Source organism: Aplidium turbinatum, chromosome 6 (genome assembly GCF_918807975.1).
Source record: "Aplidium turbinatum chromosome 6, kaAplTurb1.1, whole genome shotgun sequence".
Classification (NCBI taxonomy): domain Eukaryota; kingdom Metazoa; phylum Chordata; class Ascidiacea; order Aplousobranchia; family Polyclinidae; genus Aplidium; species Aplidium turbinatum.
In genome coordinates, this window is record NC_137477.1 from 12655040 (window position 1) to 12677632 (window position 22593).

The window sequence follows — 22593 nt, forward strand, 5'->3', positions numbered from 1 at the left end:
TGTCTTCCGAAATCAAACAGATATGCAAAAAACTACTTATATAATGGCATGTTTCACTGTTTTTGGTTTGATTTGGGAATGCGTGCTGACTTTTGACTTTGAACATAGGGTGACCATGTGATCATATTCATAGCCAAGATGTCTTTCAGACTCTAGCTGCGGTGTCAAGTAGGCTACAGGATTTTGCTTACTTATTTCGGACGTTTTAATTTTAATAACTGTTAATAACCGGTACTGTTAATAAACTGAGTAGTTGTTTTAGACCTTATTTTACACTATATAGTGTAAATATAGCCAAATAATAGCATTGCCAGACAGTGGCGTAGCCAGGGGGGGCGGACCGCCCCGGGCGGCACGTCTGGGGGCGGCACGTCTGGGGGCGGCACTTTCAGACTACGATTTTTGATTTTAATTATAATCTGATAAAAAAACGCATTTCATTTTCACATGCTTTTTCTTGAAGGGCGGCAAAATCTGAATCCACCCCGGGCGGCACATTCTCTAGCTACGCCACTGTTGCCAGAGAAGGAATTCTGTCGTAATTTGAGAAAAGTTTAAAGCTGTTGAAAACAAAAACTTGCATTTTGGAATTTTTTTTTAGTTCTGGGTAAAGATCAAAACCCTAACCTTATTCCTAAGTCTAACTCTTACCTTAACCCTTCCTAACTTTAATCCTAACTCTGGCAACACCTGATTGTAACCGTGGCAACAAGTGGGTAAAATAGCCACTTTGTTAATGTAAAAGTAAGTCGAAATACGGTTAAAATCGGGAAGAAAATCACAGTAAAAAATGTGGTAATCTGAGGACAAATGTGGTAAAACAAGTGGTAATCTAGCTTTGTAAAAGTGGAAGCACTGCTCCTATGCTTCTTCAAAGGGTAGCCACTTTAACAAGTCGAAATTCTGCCACTGAAATTGATTACAATGCAACCGCCAACCAATCAGAACGTGTTATAAGAGGCTACCGTTCAATTGTGATCCTTCTAGCACTCATCCAGAGAGTTAATGCTTGTTTTGAACTTTATTTGGTAATTACAGAAGAAAAAGAGCAATAGCAGTGGTGAGAATCGAACACGCGTCAATGAAATGACTACTTTCTAGCCCTAACCCTAACCCCTAAGCCGACCAGCTGACAAAAAATCCATCACCTAATTTGCTTTCTATGATCTTCTTTTCGCCATTTTTTACGTCACTTAAACCGTAGCTTATGATTGGTTGGCGGTTGCATTCTAGTCAATTTCAGTGGCAGAATTTCGACTTGTTAAAGTGGCTACCTCTTCAAAGACGGCTTTGTCACAACTATATTTGATGTTACCACCAGCCGTGAAAATCAAACGCCAACGATTCGAGGCACTACTAACGACCGTTTTGCATTGCATACGACCAAAGGTAGGGCTTATGGTCGGATGGCCGGGTATTGTTGATGGCTGACTTGTGAGAAAAAAAAGTTCATCGTGGTCAGGGTTTTAGTTAGAAAAAAGATCTGAGTGATATAGAATTGTAGAAAAGTTAAGGAATGGTAGCCTATAAACGTCTTGGCATAGCAAAGAGTGTGAGAACCTGGAAGTTAAAAATTTTTAGAAGAAAAAGTGTAAGTAAGCCATTATGATATAGCGTCAAATTAGGAAAGGTGAATGCTGAAGGCAGTTTTAGCACCATGAGGCGTGTAAAAATATGGCTTCGTACCACAATGACAGAAAATAAGCTCATTCGAGCAACCGGCGCGCGTAAAATGTACTGTACTTCGGATTGGTTTGATATTTGTCTACACTCTACAGTCGGCCTATACACTATACAAATTATCCCGTGGACGCATTTTATACTTTGCAATAGGCCTATGAACGTGAAATTTATCTTTCGCTTATTCTTGTTCAACCTATTTCAACACATTTCATTCATTTATCTTCATCTGTCTCAATTGTCGAACTCAACGGTCGAACATATGTCGAACTGCCCAACATTATTGCTATATCTTATTTTAAAAATTTAAAATAGTGCCCTTTTTTCATAATCCTGCCTCCCCAGTCAAAAATCGTTCCGGCGTCCCTGTCTACAACAAAAAGGTAAAATTCACGATGAGAGACTGTCGCTTTTCTGACGCCCGTCGCAATAGCCTAAACTAAATTGGTTGGAGTTAGACCAGGTAATTATTTCTCAATTTTCCAAATAAGAGATTGTAACTTTGATTAAAAAAAAATACATTTAACATAACATTTAAACTTTTTATTTATTGTAGGCAATCATAGCCTACCCCTAGATCAGTGGTTCCCAACCTGGGGTTTGCGGACCCCTTGGGGGTCCGTGAGAAAGCATTTGGGGGTCCGTGATTACCTTGATGAAAACGAAAAGTGATCTTTTTACTTTCATTTCTCTCTTTAAATGCAAATATGTCAAGCTCAAGCCCGCAAGAATAAATTGTACGGATAAGCTATGCATTAAAATAATTCTATGCTGCTGCCTACAGTGTGTAGGCTACATTGACCTTAAACTACATCTACCACAATACATCTACTACCGTACATCTTACCTTTGCGAGGCAGGATTCTCAGCTCTTGTTACAATAAAAACTAAACATCGAAATCGCCTGTACGTTGAAGATGACATGCGTGTTGCATTGTCAAAAACTCAACCACAGTTCAGTCGTTTAGTTCAGGAAAGGCAACAACAGCCCCCATTAAATTTGCTTACGTTGAAAAAGTTTGTTTGTTTTTTGTATCTTTATCCTGCATTGTGTAGTGAGAAAGCGGATTTGAGCGCCATGCATCGGTGTACGCCTTCCGACGTACACCTGACCCACGCTGCAGCCGACGGCAATGTCTGTTTCCAGTTGGCTATTCTACTACCCATTACTCGAAATGGATCACTGGGTAAAGGCAATTATCGTAAAGTTTCTTGCCCATAGAAACAACAGCAAGTGCGGGGGGCTGGAGTCGAACATGAGGGCTCTCGACTGCGAGCCTAACGCGCTAACCACTCGGCCACTGCATGACACTTTAGATCTCCTTAATATTCAAATACTGCTGACATGTCTTGAACAATTCATTCATTTTCTTATTTGAGCAACTGTTTAACCTGATATTTGCCGCAGAAGTCATAGCGGCAATGCAATATAACACATTACAGTAGTTGAGTAGCATAATTATTAAAATAGTCAATAGTATGTTAATTGAGTTTCAGGCAAAATTTAGGTAGAGGTCTGCAGAATTAATAATTTGTCTAAAGGGGTCCGTGACAACAAAAAGGTTGGGAACCACTGCCCTAGATAGAAACCCTAAATTATCCTTTTGTAGCTAGAGACTCAGAGTCACTCACTAAGCAAAAAGCCGATCAAGCAAAAGGTTGTTCAATAATCAAAAAACCTATAGCCTAGGGCTACCATACGTCCTCTTTTAAGAGGATTTGTCCTCTTTTTTTTATAAAAAATGAATTGTCCTCCGAGAACACTTGAAAATGCTCAAATGTCCTCTTTTTTGCATTGCTATCATTTTCAACAGAATTTTATTTTTATGTGACCTTGGCGAAAGCTAAATAAGGCTAAGCAACGATACCAAAAAGGAAAAGTAGCCTATGTTTTCTGTGAGCTGTGGCAGAAGTAGGCTATCCTTGTAAGAAAAGTGTTTATTGACTTTGAGGTTGACAATACATTGCTTGTTGTGGATATGGTGGATACATTTATTTCTGTGGCAAACGAAGGCAATGTTACTCGATGACCATGTCAGATGTATTTCTATTGTTCGACTCTTGTGTTGCCTATTTGGATGAATAGACCACTAATTTCATTTTCCGAGTTCACATCTTTTCATTGGATGCTTATTGCTTATGCTATCTTAGCCTACACCAAAGAACAAGATAACACTTTTCAGCAATGATGGCACATTAGAAAATGGACAGAATAGTTCAAATATTGCAGAACTATAGATTTTTTTAATGAACTATTAAAAATCGAGCAATTCTTCATCTGCAATAAGCTTTGGCTCAAAATGCAAATTATGTAAAACGCATGTTTTCTGTGCAGAAAATCAAATCAGCAGCAAAATGTTTATTGACTGAATCTGACAAATAAATATGTTATGTTTTTTATTTGTCACTTTTGCTACATAGGCCCATACCGTAATCCAGTGTTGTACGTTGACGCTGTCAATTTGACGGCGTCAACTTTTTGTTGACGCTAAGGCTAGCGCCGTCAATTTATATTTTAGTTGATGGAAGTGATAGCGCTGTCAACTATTTTGCCGATTTTAAGCTTCACGCGCTATGCGTCATTTTTTGTGTTCATGGAAAATCTCGTTTCACAATGAGAGTTTGACAATGTATTCTGGCCAGCGCGACTCATCCGAATTACCGACTTTCGCGTTGGTTGGAATGGCTCCTTGGAAATACAAATCAATGAAATCAGAGAAAGCGAAAAATCAATGAAAGTTGGAGGTTGAAGATTCTTTATTTCAAGAGCTCTATGCCCCTGAAAAGAGTGATGTTGGTGCAGTGGACCTCGTTAAAAGATTTATATATGCTACACCATCACAGCACGCTTGTAACAGTGATACCTTTCCGAGTAAACCTTTCCAAGGCTTGTTTTTGAAATACAACACACCAATACCATCCAGCGCAGCTGTGGAACGCATGTTTTCACTTGGAAAGGACATTATGCGTCCCAAACGCATCAGATTGTCGGACAAACATTTTGAAATGCTTGTGTTTCTACAAAAAAATAACTAATAGGCTAAGCAGCCAATTAAAATACAGTCTCAAACATAATACCGCTGCTCTTTACTTACCTATAGTTATTGTTAGCCTAAACTTGGTTGAAATACTGTACTTCTGTTTTGTGAGACCCTGGCTAAAATAGCGCTAGAAATTAGCGCTTACGCTGACGCCGTCAATTTCTTTAAGAGCTGACGCAGTACTTTACGCCGTGAAGTTTTTCGGCAATTCGCGCTGACGCTGACGCCGTCAAGTTAATTCATTGACGCGTACAACACTGCCATAATCATATAAGAAGATGTAAAAATTGTTTAAACGTAAAAATCCACTGTTATTTTACCTGCTTACTAAATATGTCCTCTTTTTAGGTGATGAAAATATGGTAGGCCTAATACTATAGCCTATAGCCTAGGCCTACGTGATATAGGGTATAGCATAACGTCCTAACACTTTTTTGTTTACGGTAACTCAAAGTGCCGGTACAGAATTGCTTTCTTCCACTACATTTTACTCTTCTAATATTGTGTAACTTATTAATTTAGTTGTTTGCGTGATGCGTTTGGGATTGTAGATCATAGGGATGCGAAACTTCATCCGCTTTTGGCTTATCCGCAACACTAGAAGGGTTACGTTTTTTTGTAATTTACAAAATATTTTACTTTTGTGGGTTATATAAGAAGAGTGAAGTTGGTTTTAAAGTAATTTAAGGTTTTAGTTGAAAGCAAGCCTGCAGTAAAGCGTAAAAAAAGTGTCAAATTGGCAATTGACCCTTCTAATGTTGAAGGAACAACGGAGTTGCGCGTCCCGTAATGTACCGTCCCTAGTGATGCGTATTCTATTATGCAAACTATTTATTTCACTTGTCACTTTTGTAAAACCTTTGGAAATTGAAACTGGAATTGACTGATCAAAGTTTATTTGAACAGAAGCAGTATGACTTTATTGGCTCGGGTTCCAAATAGCGACTGTCAGAACAGCGACTGTCAATAGAGCGACCACACGACAGCGATTAATTAAAAACAGCGACTGTCAATAGAGCGACTACACGACAGCGATTCATCAAGAACTCGATTAATTAAAAACAGCGACCTCGAAATTTGGCCTCCAAGTCAAAACCTGCTGACTGGCATGATATAAATCCAAAAATTATGAAGTCGCTATTATGAAGTCGCTATTATGAAGTCGCCATTATGACAGTCGCTGTTTTGACAGTCGCTATCCGGCCTGGATGCCGACTTTATTTTATCTTATTTTATGTTTGATTGCATCTCTATTTTTATTTACTTTATTTTTCTGAATCCGCATGGTCACACTGTTGATCCGGTTTTTGTAATTTTTATCTTGCTGAATCTTATAAACAGCTAGACACTCAAGGTAAAAATGTCAAGAAACTTGTCACTTTTTGAACTTCTTTTGTAGGCTATATTGCATTTGCATGGGCTCTATCCAAAGGGGGTGATCACTCCCTCCACTCATTGGAGTGGTTGAAATGATTACGACGAGTTGAAAGTTGTTGTTGAAATGACTATGACGATTTTAGAAACTCTCCAAAAATCGCCCCCACCCCGAATTCTAAAAGTGGATACAACCCCTGCTATATTGTAAAATTTAAATTGCCCTTGTTAGTTGTTACACTTGCAAGTGTTGATTGTAGGCCTGTTTTTGACAAATTATAACCGACAAAATAAAAGTTTTAATTTTTTCTCTTTCTTTACTAGGTTGGTAGCTATATCCTACATTTTTAAAATAGTGCTTTCCAAACAGTGTTTTATCCATGCATATTTTAAACCTTTCGGTTTTTTCATTTTTTTCTTTTGTTGTTGCGAAATTCGTTTATTCACCTTATCCTTTTCGACATGTTCGCGCCAGCAATGAAAAATAAATTGAATTGAAATTGAACCTGGCACACTTCTGTATGTCAACAACAGGTTGTTCATTGAACCAGGGAACACCTGAATTTGAGTTAAAGCCTACAGCAAAAAGTGCAGTTTAAAGTCATATTTTATCGTGTGTAACGTGTCAAAACAACGTTTCTATTAAGGTTAAGCAATTTGAGATCCTGTTCAGGCAGGTCTGAGTATCAAACCAAGATTCAATTTAATTCAATTCAATTTATTTTTCTTTGTCAGAATGCAAAAGAAATGATATTGTGAAAAAGAAATACAGTAACAAAACTAACAAAAGGAAAAGGTGGCAAAACCTTAATGGTTTAAGACGTGCATGAAAGGATCTAATATTGCGGTATATGCATCAATAAATATAGTTAAGCACGGCCACCAAACCTGATACTTTAAAATAAGTTGATGAATTAGTTAAGAATCAGTCGCCTCCTCGTTCCTGGAACAACTGGAGCACCAATTCTTAAAGCAATGAGAACACGACTGAACCCAACATCACAAAAACAAACTAATGTACACAGTTACACACACATATTGAAATTACGTAACGGACTATCAAAACAAGGACTATTTACAGATTTAATACAGAGAAAAAAAGTGTTCGCAGCAACGATATTAAGTAGCCTATATATTGCAGAACAAATACATAATATGGCAGCTCATTATCAAGATAAAATAGTTAAAAAAGCTTTGTTTTTTAAATTAATTTCCTGCACATGTAAGAGCATAAGAAGCATGATGATATAGCAGCGTGTTTTTGGTATTTCTAATAAGAGTTGAATTATCTTTTATAGCGTCAATGAGGGATGGAGTGTTTTTGGTATCGCTAATGAGAGGTGGAGATTCTTTGGTAGTGCCGATGAAGGATGTAGTGTCTGAGTTGTTTCAAGCATCTTTTCCAAACCAACCTAAATAATAATCTTACGAAAAGTCAAGCGATCCTCTGAACGAACATAATAGCTTATAATAATCAGGGAGTAGTTAGATGCAAGCTGGTAGTAACTTAGTGATATATTCTTATCTGGAAAATATTAAATTATACAAAATGGTATAGTAGCTTGGTATATGGAAGAGTAAAGATAGGAAGAGTAAAGATTGGAAGCCCTACAAATAAAACGCAATAATCCACCTTTTAGTGTGACAGATCAGTTCAGTTTGTTTTCATTTCTGACCACCACAACGAAAAAGCAATGTTTGCCTAACATAGCAGAGGTCTAGAAAAAGGTAGAAGCAATAAAACTCGGACGTTATATATAACGTGCATGATACTAAAGCAGGACAATCAGTTTAAAATGTGGCACGGTTGCAACACCTTGAGAAATTTTTTTTTAGTTTAGAAAAAAAAGAAAGAAAAACAAGTTGGTAAATTTTTTTAAACAATTTATATGAGTAAAAAAAACAAAAAAACAAGACAGTTGCTATATTAATTGACTTTGGTGGGTTATCAAAAGTGCTGATGGTCTTGACGGGAAGACGCTTGATGCGTTAGCTCATCATGAAGATCAAGGTATGCAGAGAAAACCCCTGAAAGAAATCCTACCACGGTGTTCCAGACAATTGTTCATATCCCTGATCAAACGTCATATAAAAACCGTTCAAGTCTACTGAATATTACGTCATGGAAGTTGCTAGAAAATGTGCCAAAATTGCACCATCGTTCATAGACTTGTGTCAAACCTGTTTAAACCTGTTTAAACAGGAAATATTGCATCAGCCTCGTGAACATCTGTTTGAATGACTTCATAATTGTCTTTCATTATTGCGTCACACTAACTGCTGACGTGCCTTTGAGTTATCACAAATTTTTCTGATTCATTCGTGAAATGGTTGCTTGAAAGTTGGCCGCACATTTAACTGTTGGCTTAGTGCTTGCTAGCTGGACAAAAGTTCCGTCTTTTATCCAATTAATCTGTTCTGTAGTGACGGTTTTTAGTGGTGTACGGCGTTGCACCTCCTCGTTTTCGGTAGCCGCGGGCTAATTTTACAGAAATACACTGTTTGAAAAGAAGTTCAAGTGTGTGTTTCTTCGGTCATTACATACAGACGAACGGATTTGGGAATCTTATGTTACAATTTTCCCACGAAGAGATTATGGTTTACCGCTGTGACCATAAAAAATAAAAGACGATTCTCTGTCTAGTGTTTGGCACAGAAGCACTTAGAAGCATAAAAAAATAAAAGACGTGTTTGTTGTCAGCTAGTGCAGAAGAACTACTTAGAAGTACAAGAAATAATAAAAGAAGATTTTGTTGGTTGGTAGTCTACACTCTTACAGAAGCAAAGAAAAGTAAAGACATGTCTTCTCAGTTTGGTACTGAAGAAAAATAACTTTGACATTCATTGGCAAGAAAGAAGATTAAAGGCAATCCATCTGTGCTTGAAGATTCAAGTGGAAGAATCCAAGCAAGTTTTGTGGACTTTTGGACTTCATACTCGTACAGCTACGGTATCGTGCATTAAATTCTTTTTTGTATTTTTACGGTCTTTGCAGTTAAGTTTTTTATAACTACTGTAATAATTTTGTGTGTTTGTATAAATTAATTTTTTAATTATTAAATTTAGCCCCAACATTTAATATGTCTACACTCGGTGGCGACAGGGACTCGACCGCCGTCGACTCGACTGAGTTTAAGCCTGATGATGTTCTTTGCGGTCGGGCAGGCCATTTTGGGGAGGGACCCATTAACGATGAGGCTAAGTCAGTTCGAGAGGCCCGGCATCTTAGACGGGATATTTTGACTCAAATTGGGAAACTTTCTGTAGCCATAGGTTCTTTGAGTGATAAGCAGGAACTGTTACTTTTTAGATCTAAGTTCTCTACTTTGGAAGAGGAATTACGGTATTTCCATGCTCTTTTGACTAAAATTTTTAACTCTGCAATCTTGGCAGAACTTCGTGATAGGGTAGACCCCGAATTTAACTCGTTAAAAAATAACTTTGAACAAAAAGTAAGTCAGTTCTCAGATAGGTTGGATGCTGACATACATCCTGAGGATAGCGCCTCAAATGTAAGCACTAGGATGTCTGAGAGCTTGTCACGGATAGTTGCACAAATTAACCTACAGTTAAGACGAGAGGAGCTCCAGATACAAGCTGAGGCCGAAGCAAGAGCTGCTGAGGCCATCGCGAGAGCTGAGGCCATACGAGCTGAGGCTGCTGCGAGAGCTGAGGCCGTACGAGCTGAGGCTGCTGCGAGAGCTGAGGCCGAAGCGAGAGCTGCTGAGGCCGCCGCGAAAGCTGAAGCTAGAGCTGCTGAGTTCGCACTCAAAGACGCTCAGTTGAGGGCCGAACAACGTAAAGAGGTAGTTTTAGCTGAATATCGTTCTGAGTTGGGCTCCCGGCGTAGCTCTAGGAAGGGCTCTTCTAGGCATTTCAGAAGTGAACATCAATCGCAGTTTAATTTACCTAACCTTTTCCAGACGCCTGTTCAATCCGTAAGTGGACCTGTACAGTGTACAATCCACATGTTTTCCAGCTGTTTCAGGAGGTCTCGGGGCCGCGGCTAAGGGTCTTACGAAGGCTGTAGAGCCAAAGTCTGTGAATTACAACCGAACTCCTCCCCCAGAGCGTACAGGTCACGGGGCCGCCATTAGCAGTAATGCTTTGCCCCCTTCAAAGTTTTCTGTGCCGCTAGTTTTTGATCGCCCAGCTACACGTAATTTGGGTGGTTGTGAGAGGCGTATCGCGTCTTCTGATTTTAACGTGTGTGAGGATCGTGATTGGGCTGTGCATGTGACTGAGCCCACTCAGCCCCTTAAGGGATATAGCTTGTCTTCTCCCGCGAAATCGAGTTCTCAACAACAGGATTGCTTTTTTGAATACCAAAATAGTAGGACGTTCTTCGATAAGGCGGCCTTGATTGGTTACGATGGTAACAATATGCCATTTATCTTCTTTAAAAATCGTGTTACGGCCTTAATGGCAGCTTCGCCCTTTAAGAGAACTCGTTTGACTTTGTTACAAGCAGCTTGTGTTAGAACAGCTGCGCAAACGAATTGCTAATTTGGTTTCGGACACCCCTGGCTTGTCAGAGGAAGACAGGATAGAAATGTCGTTAGCTCGCTTGTCCCAGCGTTTTGGGGTTCGTGGAGGTCTTTTTGCCGAACCAGACATTAGAAAGTATCGCTATGGTAGCAAATTGACTTCGACCTCTTCCAGTGATTTGAAAGAGTTTAAAGATGAATTGTCGCAGTGTTTGCTTTACGCGCAAGCTTATGGTCAGCGTGATAAATTAGAAGGACGTTTTGTTTTGGATTTGGCTAAGCGACTCCCGTTTGACGCTAAGCAGCGTTATCTTGACTTTTTAGGTGATCAGTATGGTGGCACTGATGAGCCTACTTTTCAGAGTTTGTTTGAATTTGTAGTACGGGAGGAAACGCGCAAGTCGACTGATTTTAGCATTATGCTAATGGGCGATTCTGGTGAGTCGCAGCATTTTAAAAAGTTTGGCAAAGGAAAATTGCCTTCTTGTCCGGTTAGGCAGACGTCGGTAAAACCCCATGATGATGTGATGTCAGGGAGTTCGCAGTACTCGACTGCTGTTGGCGCACCGTGCAGTGGTGAAGCCAGACGTAAGAACCTACCGGCATGCATTTGTTGTTCGTCACGTGGTCAAGTTGAATATCATTTTTTGTCTAATTGTAAAGAATTTTTGCGCTTGACACCTAAAGATCGGAGAGATGTCATTGTGAAAGCTGGCAAATGCTTGAATTGTTTGCGCCAGCATATGGTTAGGGACTGTAATCATGCGAACAACTGTCGTCAGTGTGGGCCTAACAACGATAGGAAACACTATTTTCTTCTGCATGATTTTTATGTGACGTCACGTGATTCTCTGGATTCGATCGGTAAAGATGAGGCTGGTGCTAGAGTTCCTGTGCGTAATCTTAAGATTGGAAATGTTAAAGCAGCCTTTAACCGCGTTACTGCTGCTCGTGTTTTGAATCCAATGACTGGCAAATCGAAGTTGGTGTATTGTCAGCATGATCCTGGTTCGCAGTTGACGTTTGTTTCAAGTGATTTGGTGTGTGAACTTGATCTTAAACCGTACGATAAAGCGTCGTTTAAAATGGATACCCTGACTGGTCAGAAAGCTACTTGTGCTGACCTTGTCAAACTCAACATCCAATCGTTAGAGACAGATGAACTGTTTTGTGATATAACTTCGGTGGTTAACCCAGCTTGGGCTGACGATGTTAAAACTTTACCACATAAGCAGGATTTAAGTGGTTTTCGTCATTTTCATGACGTGAATACGTTTCATTTGAATGATTGTAGTACTGTAGATGTACTGATTGGCAACGATAACGCTTATTTGATGTGGGCCAAAAAAGAGCGTGTTGGTGAAAATCGTAGTGAACCACATGCTTTGCTCACTCCTCTCGGTTGGTGGGCTTGTGGTGGTAAGTCACCCTTAGATGAAAGCGTTGCTAAAGTGTGCAGAGTGCAGACGTCTTCAGAGTCGGATGTCATCTCTGGCTTTCAGCGTAAAATTGAGTCTCGTGATATGGAAATAGCAGACCTGAATAAAGTCATTCAGGATTTGACGTTGCAAAATGAAACATGTGAATTGTCTCGCAATGATAATTTGGCTAGAGAACTTGTCGAACCGAATATTGAGTTGAAAGATGGTCGATTTGAGATACCTGTACCGTTGAAGGAAGATATTGATTTACCTAACAATTTTGTGCTGGCGTCAGATAGAGCTGCTGCTTTAAGGAAGAAGGCTTTAAAACAACCTGAACTTCGTGATTTCCTTACTGACACCATGAAGGATCTTAAATCTAATGGCTATATTGAGCGTGCTGGTGAAGCAGGAAATGTAAAGGGTTTTCAGTGGTATTTACCATACTTTGTTACGTCACAATTAAGAAAGCGCATTGTTTACGATGGCAAGTCTGAATTTCGAGGAACTTGTGTTAATGATGTAATGTCTTCTTATCCTGACTTGTCTGACTTGTTAAACCCTCTGGTAGATGTCTTGGCTAGATTTCGGCTTGAAAGATTTGGTTTCATGGCTGATGTGACCAAATACTTTTTTCACATTTTGGACTCTTCAATACGTAAGCCCAATTTTATTGAACTGCTTACGTACACAGGCAGTGCCGTTCGGATCGTGGACGAACGCCCTTTGGTACCTTTGAGTGACGACCCTAGGGATTTTACTGTCATCACCCCGGCCTCACTTTTGACCCCATACTTAGACCCATACTGTGCTGTTGGGCAACCACATGATCGTGACCAACTAAGAAGGGATTATCGGTTCAATTTGTCACTTTCTCAGCAGTTTTGGAGTAAATGGATCGATTTTTACTTGCCAGGTCTTCAGGGCCGGAAAAAATGGCTAAAAATGGCCGAGAATTTGGAGCCTGGTCAACTTGTAGTGGTGGGTTCTCTCCAAGACATTGGTAAACGTGGGAAGTATCAACTTGGGAGGGTGCATGAGGTAGTTCCACAAATTAGGAAAGGGAAGCCTGTAGTTCGTAGAGCTAAAGTTGCCGTCTGCAACTATGATGAGAGTACGGGGAAAGTAAAAGTAGACTACGTGTTGAGGGATATTTCGTGCCTCGCCCCCGTAAAGAACACCTAAGTGTTAGGGTTTGAGCCTGGTTTTGTCTGCGGTTGCCGACCCTTGTCTGAGCCCGGAACAGTCGGTTATTATCGCAACAATTGTATATAGCGTCATTTTAGCGTGTACCTATGGTACCAATTCTTGTATCGTCGTGTATTATTCGTATTGTTGTTCATTCTTCGCACGCCCTTTGTAGTTACGTATTAACTTAAACGTGAGTGATTCAAACAATTTGTGTATCATGTGTTTTTGTTCATTGGCTCACAATTGTCGTCAATTCTTTTTTAGTTATGCCATGACAGACTGTCATAACTAGGGGCCACTATGTTCCAGACAATTGTTCACCTAATCAAACGTCATATAAAAACCGTTCAAGTCTACTGAATATTACGTCATGGAAGTTGCCAGAAAATGTGCCAAAATTGCACCATCGTTCATAGACTTGTGTCAAACCTGTTTAAACCTGTTTCAGTTTGAAACCTGTTTAAACAGGAAATATTGCATCAGCCTCGTGAACATCTGTTTGAATGACTTCATAATTGTCTTTCATTATTGCGTCACACTAACTGCTGACGTGCCTTTGAGTTATCACAAATTTTTCTGATTCATTCGTGAAATGGTTGCTTGAAAGTTGGCCGCACATTTAACTGTTGGCTTAGTGCTTGCTAGCTGGACAAAAGTTCCGTCTTTTATCCAATTAATCTGTTCTGTAGTGACGGTTTTTAGTGGTGTACGGCGTTGCACCTCCTCGTTTTCGGTAGCCGCGGGCTAATTTTACAGAAATACACTGTTTGAAAAGAAGTTCAAGTGTGTGTTTCTTCGGTCATTACATACAGACGAACGGATTTGGGAATCTTATGTTACAATTTTCCCACGAAGAGATTATGGTTTACCGCTGTGACCACACGGGCAAAGCCATTTGATAACACAACTCACCAGTCCTTGCAAGACTAACAAAAAACGTTGGCCTACAGTAGATATTATTAAAACATCATAGGGATATAAATGTATTGTAGGCCTAAAGCTTTTTTTAAGTCACGTAGTCGTGGATAATACTGGAATTCAGTTAATTGCGTCCCGCTTCGTCGTAGGCGTAGCCTATAGGTTATATGCAACTCGCAGGTCGCCGCAGCAGACGAAGTGCTACATGCACGTAATATTGTAGCCCAGGGGTCACCAACTGGCGGCCCACGGAAGGTATCAGCGTACAACTACAAGTATAACCAAAAATACTTTTCTTGAGCAGTTAATTACTGTGGTGTAGTGTTGAGAGATTGTTAAAAGTTTGTTCTGCTCCAGTGTGCTTTCTTTCCTGTTTTACGATCAACATTGCATACAATTTGTAGAAAATTATGGCAAGTTCGTTGCAGCTTTTGTAAACTGCTTTTATTCCCATGGCACCAATTAGAGATGCATTACAATATTTGACTTTTAATCAAAGAATGGTAGGCTATATGGCTAGCATAGCATGTTTGTCTCTATATTGTTTAATCTTTTTTATTACACAAAGACATGATCTTATCTTTTTCAGTAAGATTTCCATGTGAGGTTTCCAGGATAAGTGCACATTTACTAAGTTATAATTCCTAAAAATTTAATTGAAGTTACTTTTTCTATGGTAGCCTATCGTTTTGGAAATTTGAGGTTAAATTTGAAGAAGGAGGTTTGTTTTTTGTTGTTGAAAATAATGTGTGCTTTGTTTTAGAAACATTTAACGACAGTCGATTTGTTGATAGCCATTGGGAAAAATTTTTCATTTCAGTGTTTGCAACGCAATGTAAATTTGATATGCTTTCATTTTTATATAGTAGACTATAGTCGTGTCATCAGCGAACATAATATCTGTGCCCCGTTGAAGGCATTGTAAAAAGTCATTCACGTAAGTTAAAAATAGCAATGGTCCAAGATTTCACCCCTGTGGCACTCCTACTGAAACTTTATTAATGTTAGTAGAAAGTGTAGCCTACCGCAATATTCTACTCGTTGATATCGGTTGCTAAAGTAACTTGTAAACCAATCATGTGCAGTTCCTCTTATTCCACAGTGATACAGTTTGGCCAGTAATATTTTATGATCAATATAGTGTCAAATGCTTTGGATAGCCTAAATCAAGGAAAAACCCCTAATAGCCTATACAGTCAGTTCAGTTCAGTTCAGTTGTTTTTATTTCTGACCATCATATCAAAAAAATACACGTCAGCATAGCAAAGGTCGAGAAAAAGGTAGAAGCGACAAAACGCGAACGTTAAAACGTGCTTGAGACCGAAGTAAGTTATTGAGTTGAAAGAAATTTGGCACGGTCGCAACACCTTCAGAAAAATTTAAGATATAAAGGGAAAATAAAAAAAAGAAAATGTTACGAAAACAACATATATGTAGGCTATAGCTTTATTAGCCCACATAGCTTTAGCTGATATATTTAAGATTTGTATGGACAGTTGCTATGAAGATCGGCCATGGTGCGTTATCAAGAGTGCTGATGGTCATAAGGGGAACACGTCTTGATGCGTTTAGCTCATAGCAAAGAAGAGCAAGGCAGGCAAAGAACTGTTTGTTATTGGAAGCCCTAGTGATATTTTCTGCTAGAGTCATTGAACCAAACTGATTTTGAAGAAAAAATTGTGTTTTTTTAGAAAGGCATACACCCTTTTATACATGATTTTTTTAGAATTTTGGAAAAGATCGGTAGCCTACGGCAGTAGGCTACACTGATGGGTCTGTAATTAGTGGGGTCTTTCGTGCTAGCTTTTTTAAAAATGGGAGTAAATTTTCCTATTTTCAGTGAACTGATGAATTTTCCATTTGATAAAGACAAGTTGAATACATGCGTTAATGTAGGTAGGCCTAGGCCTATTATATTGTCAGGAGCTAATTTGACTACGGTACCATCATAGACTTTACATTAGTAGACGAGAAACTGGCTTTTTTCTCGCTTTATCTCCGTTCCAGTCACGCTTCAGTGGTGCTTACTGACTTCGCTCGGCGACAGCGACGCAGGGTACGGTATTTGTTTCTAATGAAAGGTCTATGCCTATGGTGTCACAGGTACTTACAGAAAGTTGCGAGATTGCAGGCAGCATAATATAAAGAACTCTATTGCAGCAAATTAGCGGTTGGTTTGATGGAATGATGCTTGTGTATGGTAATTGAGATGTCTAGTGAGACCTTATCTCATATTATTATTATCATATTATAGACCTAGCTAACAGTTGCAACTTGCATTATAAGCATTTAAGCAAGGTAGGTAGGCCTAGATCAAGTAACTTAGTGGTATAACATTCTGTCATTCCATGGCTCCAAGTTTCTGTTCTGTTCCTGGATGTTCTACCAGGTATAAAAAGGGACACTATGCTTACATTAAGCAAGTGAAAAGTTTAAAGTTTTTGAAGAAAGACACTAATGAATATCAACATCAAGAATTGCTTAATCATTTGGTATTATAATTAATTATATTGAAATTATATATCTTTTCTATCAGATTTCATTGCTATATTCTATATAGCAAGTGTTTTATCCAGTGTACTTTGACTGGTCTGATAAGACTTTGAGGCCAAAACGGTGTCGCTGTTTGCAGTTATGCTTATAAATGTCTTAATTGTCTTAATGACCTTCAAGGTGCATTATAAAAGAATGATATCTTAGAATGAATAAAAGAATGATAGAATAAAAGAACGATAGAAAAATTTTGTCCTAATTATCAGTCTTACTGGACCTGTTAGCTTTTATTGTGGGTTTACTGCCAATATTCAAACTTTTATACATTTGTACAACGCACTGCATAAAGCTTTCTTGTTGACATACACTTTTGGGTGACAATTTTAGTTTCAATATTTTTAAACTGAACTGCAAGAAACCACAGTATCATGTATTGTAGATCATTAATGTCGTGGTATTTATGTATATTTCTAGCTCCAAATACTTTCCAAGAGTATAATGCTGAAGCGAACTATAGCTTGGAATATGAGCATACTCCGAAGAAACGTTCAAGTTGTGCTCCAATGCAAAGTACTACTCCAAGTGGCAACAGGATGATTTCTTGTTCAGAATTTGAGCCTATTTTTAGTACGTATATGAAAGTGATTCATTGATTTGAATTTTTTATGGAGCATACAATGTATGTTGGACTATGCTTCTTACTTTTTGTTGTTACCTTGTGTTAGCCATGATTGCACAATGCGCACATACAGTGAATCAGTTAAACGAGTGTGGTTATTTATACAAATTTTAGTTAAGTGTGAAACTCATTGTTGTTTTAGGTGAATCCTATTTATGGCAATGTGTTCTTTACATTAATGTTATCTTTTTCAGCTCGGATATTCAAAGTTCTTGAACAAATTCAAGCACAACAACGGTGCTTAAAAAGACTGATTTCTGAAAAAACAAAGGAAAAAAGGAGTGAAAAATTTCCAATGTTTCAAATTTTGCCAATTAATTCTCAAGAACAACTTTGTGATATAAAAAGAAAGTTACTGGATGGAAAGTTCCAAACGTCTATGGTGAGTAGTTAATTACACTCACTTGACAAGTTTATTGTTTGCAGAGTCCCAAATTTATTCATTGATCATTCACGTACATTAATAATAAAAGTTTTCATCATCAACAAAGTTGTTTCTCCTGGTTGGATTTTACAGATTGCTATTTTGATCTATGATGTTTGACACAAGATACTTTTTCACGTGATTGCTAAACTGCCAGCTTTTCGTCATTGTCTATTTCCACATGTCGTTGTAAAAGTGCATGCAGGTAAGGTTAGCGATATAGCATAAGATTTGAGTAACAGCAGAGACTAATTTTTTGCAGTTTATTGATTTGTTGAACTTCAGCGGTAGAAGTTTGCCTGAAACCACAAGGAGAATGCTCAAGGAAACTATGGGCAATGAATTGGCTAAGTTTTATAACTTGAGTGGCAAGGGGCGTCACGGAAAAAAAGGTTTCCAGCAACTGCGATTGTATAAAGTTATTTTTGGTGAGTTGAAAATGGTAGCTTATTTGTCATCACGTTTCTGAGCAATTATTACTAAAATTATCTACTAAATATTGTAGCATAAGCTGAGAATCAAGTTTTTCAATTTAACATTTATTATTAATTTTTTGAATATGGCATTTAAACGTTTTGTTTGCTGCAGTGGCACAGCTTTTAACGTACCCTCTTTTATAAGGAACAATCAATCTTTTTCTAATGTAAAAAGTTTACATTTTACAGCTGCCATTAGGGAAGTATATTCCGAGGCAACGGAAACGGACTTTCTAGTCCAGTCGTTGAAGCGAAAAAAAGGGCCGAACCTTGACTTAATTGGTGTAAAGCAGAAACTTTGCACATTGTTTCTGTTGATTATGTACATTGACCAAAAAAAAATCCCCGTAAAAATCTTTTGGTGAAAAAAAGTTATCCGCCTTTTTTGAAAATCCGCCATTTTTTTCTCAAATTGGCGGATAAACAAAATTTGAATATTTTTTCGAAGTATCGTCATACTACGGCTTCTTTAAAATATGATATTATCATTGTCACAATTAATAAGCAAGTAGGTACTCAATAACATCTATATTTGACTTTAAACGAAGTGACATAAACAAAATATTATAGCCTATAATGGCCTGCCGGTACGATAATGTATAATAGTTCCAAAAACGATAATTTTGTTCATTTATAGTCAAGTCAATATATATCAGGTCAAGACCCCAAAAATTTCCTACAGAAGGTTTTCCAAATGTTTTTTCTAGTATTTTTCATTAAGAATAATATATTAAAAATCAAGGAGAATCTGAGCACCGGAAAGTTGTCATTTTCAAGATGGCCGCCAAAATAGTATAATGACAATAATTCACTTAATATTCATGCTAGAGCTCTAATTCTGGCGTCTATCCCTAGGTTTAAGGTGGTAAGGAATTCAATAAGACAATTCAAAATGAAATTAACTAATTAGTTTAATGCAAAGGCTTATATGAAAAAAAAACAATAGTGAAACACTGGCAGTACAAGAATCGCAGACCACTTATTAAGTTATTTACGTTCAGTTACTTAATAAGTCCTGGTCATTATCTTCATCCAGTAATGACTGATTGTAGCCTACGTATTGTCACAGGCATCAAGTTGCACTGTCCACATGCTGAGGTACAGGGTAGATTATTCTGCCTACAGCTATACCTGGCAGTGCTACAGGCAGTTGTACAGTTGCAGTGGATAATCTATAAGAGGGAATCTGGGTCAGCATGCATTCATGTCACAAACTGACTGCCTTCCAGTTTCCAACCCCACCCGTAAGTTTCCATATCACTCTCCTGTCCTAGCCACACCATTATTTGGTAGTAAACCTTGATGGCAATTTCCACAGTAAGACTCATTGTTTGTTTTGTGGGACTCGAGCTCACGGACAGACCTGGCTTTAGTTTTGTTAAAACAGATGTTTTTGCAAGGACTATATTAGAGTATTGTGAGAGACGTTCTGACGATTGGTCATGCGTCGTGAAAGGTCGTATTGAATTTTACGGTAGCGATTTGCATGCTGCAGACTGTTTATACAGTACCATCATTCTTGTAGTGTTAATTTTATATATGGATTTAACGTACCCTTGCAATGTGGTAGAGTACCTGAGGCAAAACGTCGAAAATCTGGTCGACCGAAGGATGAGGAACAGGACCAGGTATTTTTAAAGATGTGTTCCCATCATGAACAGAATGATGAAGAACAGTTAACGATATCAGACCTCAGATCTAAAATGAAGGAGTTTTTAGCAAATGATGATTGCCTTCCTTGTGGATTAAAATATGTGAAGACCCAATTATAGAAACATTGCGGTAAATCTATTTATATAGCTGAAGTTCAGGGCCTTCATTGCATTGTCACGGTGAGAGAGAAGACATCCGAAATCCCTCGATCTCATTAGGCTACCTACAAGCAAGGCATGAGGATGATGAAGAGTCACAAAAGAGAGAAATAATTAAAACTGCAGCAAGGCTTATCAAAAATAGTGTTGCATCTGTTAATGATCACTATCCAAGCACAGACGCACTCAATAATAATAATCGTGTTTTATTTGCGCCCATTGCGATACATAACATAGCCTACAGTAACACTGCGATCACAGATGCGATAGCCTCCAACAGACGACAGGGAGCAGCGAAGTGACATTTAGGCCTAGTCTTCGAGTCAGCTGCTCCCCTTATTTTGGCTTGCCATTAAGTGTCTGTGCCGAGATACAGCCGCGTGCTCTGGAGCGGTATCAAGCCCACGTCCTTTCGAACGTCGCGCAGGCGTTTTCACCACTCGGCTACGCAACCGACACTCAATCTCGGTCCTGCTCTAATGTAGCCCACTTGTCTGAAACTTTGCGAACACTGTTGAGTTCCTTAGTTGTAGGAAAAGACACAAAGCAAAAGGTTGCAAGTATTAGCCAAGCTGTTTCCTTTTCCTGTTTTCCACTTCGTTTCCTCGTGACACAGGACCCACTTTCCTCTCTGTTCTTCCTTAGCTGTATATCGATTGGGTTGGTAGCCTATAACTTTTACAACAGTCTATTACTCTATGTGTACTTTCCGACCAGCTGTCGCAACAGTGTTGTCCCCTCTATTAGTACTAGCAGCATTAATCCCATCAGAACCCTTTTGACTAAGTATACTGGAGGCTTCAGAAGCTTGAATTTCCTTGTCACAGATCGTAATTTCTTTGCAGGCATTTTCCCTGAACCCTTTTTCCGTGTATCCGTAAACTTCCTCCGGCAATCATGGTGGACCAAAACTTTGCCAATGTGAAATCATTGCAGTAGCCTATGCAGTATGAAATTTACTTTTAAATGAGCACCAACACTAACAATAATTTCATAAAAATTGAATAATTCACTATTTGTACATCCGCCATTTTGAAAAAAATGGCGGAATTTCGAAAATAGCGGATAACTTTTTTTCACCAAAAAATTTTCACGGGGATTTTTTTTTGGTCATTGTACACAATGAACAGAACCAATGTTCAAAATTTCAGCTTTACACCAATTAAGTCAAGGTAAAACCCTTCAACGACTGGACTATTCGTGCAGGTGTGGTGCATTGGCTCGATGAAGCAAAGGACAGGGATGGTGGTCGGAAAATGCGACAAGCTGACGATTCAATAAAGTTGTTAAGAAATCGTAATCTGCGTTTCATCGATTTGAAATGACTTGCGTTTATTTCTTAAAGTCAAACAGAAAGTGAAAACAACGTAAAGTGTTGACTTTCTGAAATATCTGTTTGTTACACGTTCAATAGACCTCAAACTCGTGCTCAGGTTTGGTTTGTGTAGGCCTACTTTTAGGAAAAGTGAATTACTTCCAAATCACAATGGGCTCGAAATAAAAAAGTGTCGTGCATTACAGACTATCTTCTCAATTTCGAAAAAAGGAATTTGCTTTTTCACAACTCTACTGTGTGTATTCCTTTATGTCTCCTCATGTTATGTTTATACCATGTTGTTGTGACTGCTAAATGATGGGATGTTCATTTTTATTGTGATTTGTTATATTTTTTGTAATAAACAAATCATTGAATTCGATGGCATTGTTTGTTTGCTTTGTCAGTTATGTTTAATTTTTGTCTGAATGTCGCGTCAACGGATGACAGATCATCTGATCTGAAATAAAAATTATGCCCGCTCTGGTTGATAGTGGTGAGCTCGATAAGGCGTGTTCAATTTTGCCCGATCGTGGCTAGATTTTGCCCCGACATTTACGCCCGATCGGGCAAAATTGAACACGTCTTATCGGGCTCACCACTATCAACCAGAGCGGGCATAATTTTATGCCAGATCAAAGCCGGATTAATTTTGCCCGACAATGCCAGATCTGGTAGGGGAAGGGAAGGTAATTTGATACACTTTTAACATTTTTGCCGGTTAACTGAAAATTACGTGACACAAACAATTGATTTTAAGCTGAATTGAAAGTCTGACCCCTTACACACTTTCTAAAAACATTTTCACTTTTCTATTTTCGTTACTTTTTTTTTAATTGAAATTTTAAAAACGTCACTCAAATGTATCAATTTACCTTCCACGGAAGGTAAATTGATACACCCGGAAAGTAATTTGATACAGTAAAACTAATACAGGAATCCCCTTTGACAGCAAAGCAATAAATGAAAATTTAATATGTGGTTGGCGTGCTTGGGTGCAAGGATGACTGTTGAGACTTATGTGTGCGGCGAAGCTTCTGCAGCGGGATGGACATGGGAAGGATGATTGGCTGGAGTTCTTATTCAAGGGGGTGCTTTGCGCTTTTCTCATTTTTTGATAGCAGATAGCGTGTAGGCCGACGAAAGCCTATATTATAGTTGTTTCTCAAAGTAGCAGGTCTTGTTAATAAAGAATAACTTATTTAAATCAACTAAATCAATGACAACATTTATTACAGTCACAAAAAAGAACTTAATATACTGTATCAATTTACCTTCTCAAC

At 38.5% G+C, this 22593-nt stretch overlaps 1 protein-coding gene across 1 annotated transcript; it reads left to right on the forward strand.

The window, feature by feature from the left end:
• Positions 1-16727: 16727 nt before the first annotated feature.
• On the forward strand, positions 16728-18790 carry LOC145772248 (uncharacterized). Its single transcript, XM_082584106.1, has 5 exons — positions 16728-16785; positions 17080-17232; positions 17479-17666; positions 17971-18136; positions 18374-18790. Exons 2-5 carry the CDS (start codon positions 17169-17171, stop codon positions 18547-18549), a joined length of 594 nt encoding a protein of 197 aa, XP_082440232.1. The 5' UTR covers positions 16728-16785; positions 17080-17168; the 3' UTR covers positions 18550-18790.
• Positions 18791-22593: the final 3803 nt, after the last annotated feature.

Excerpts from the sequence above, each read along its gene's own strand:
- LOC145772248 (XM_082584106.1), top strand. The coding sequence starts at position 17,169 with ATGCAAAGTACTACTCCAAGTGGCAACAGGATGATTTCTTGTTCAGAA. Across the intron at positions 17,233-17,478 it reads AGAATTTGAGCCTATTTTTA|CTCGGATATTCAAAGTTCTT; the intron begins GTACGTATATGA and ends TATCTTTTTCAG. Across the intron at positions 17,667-17,970 it reads GAAAGTTCCAAACGTCTATG|TTTATTGATTTGTTGAACTT; the intron begins GTGAGTAGTTAA and ends AATTTTTTGCAG.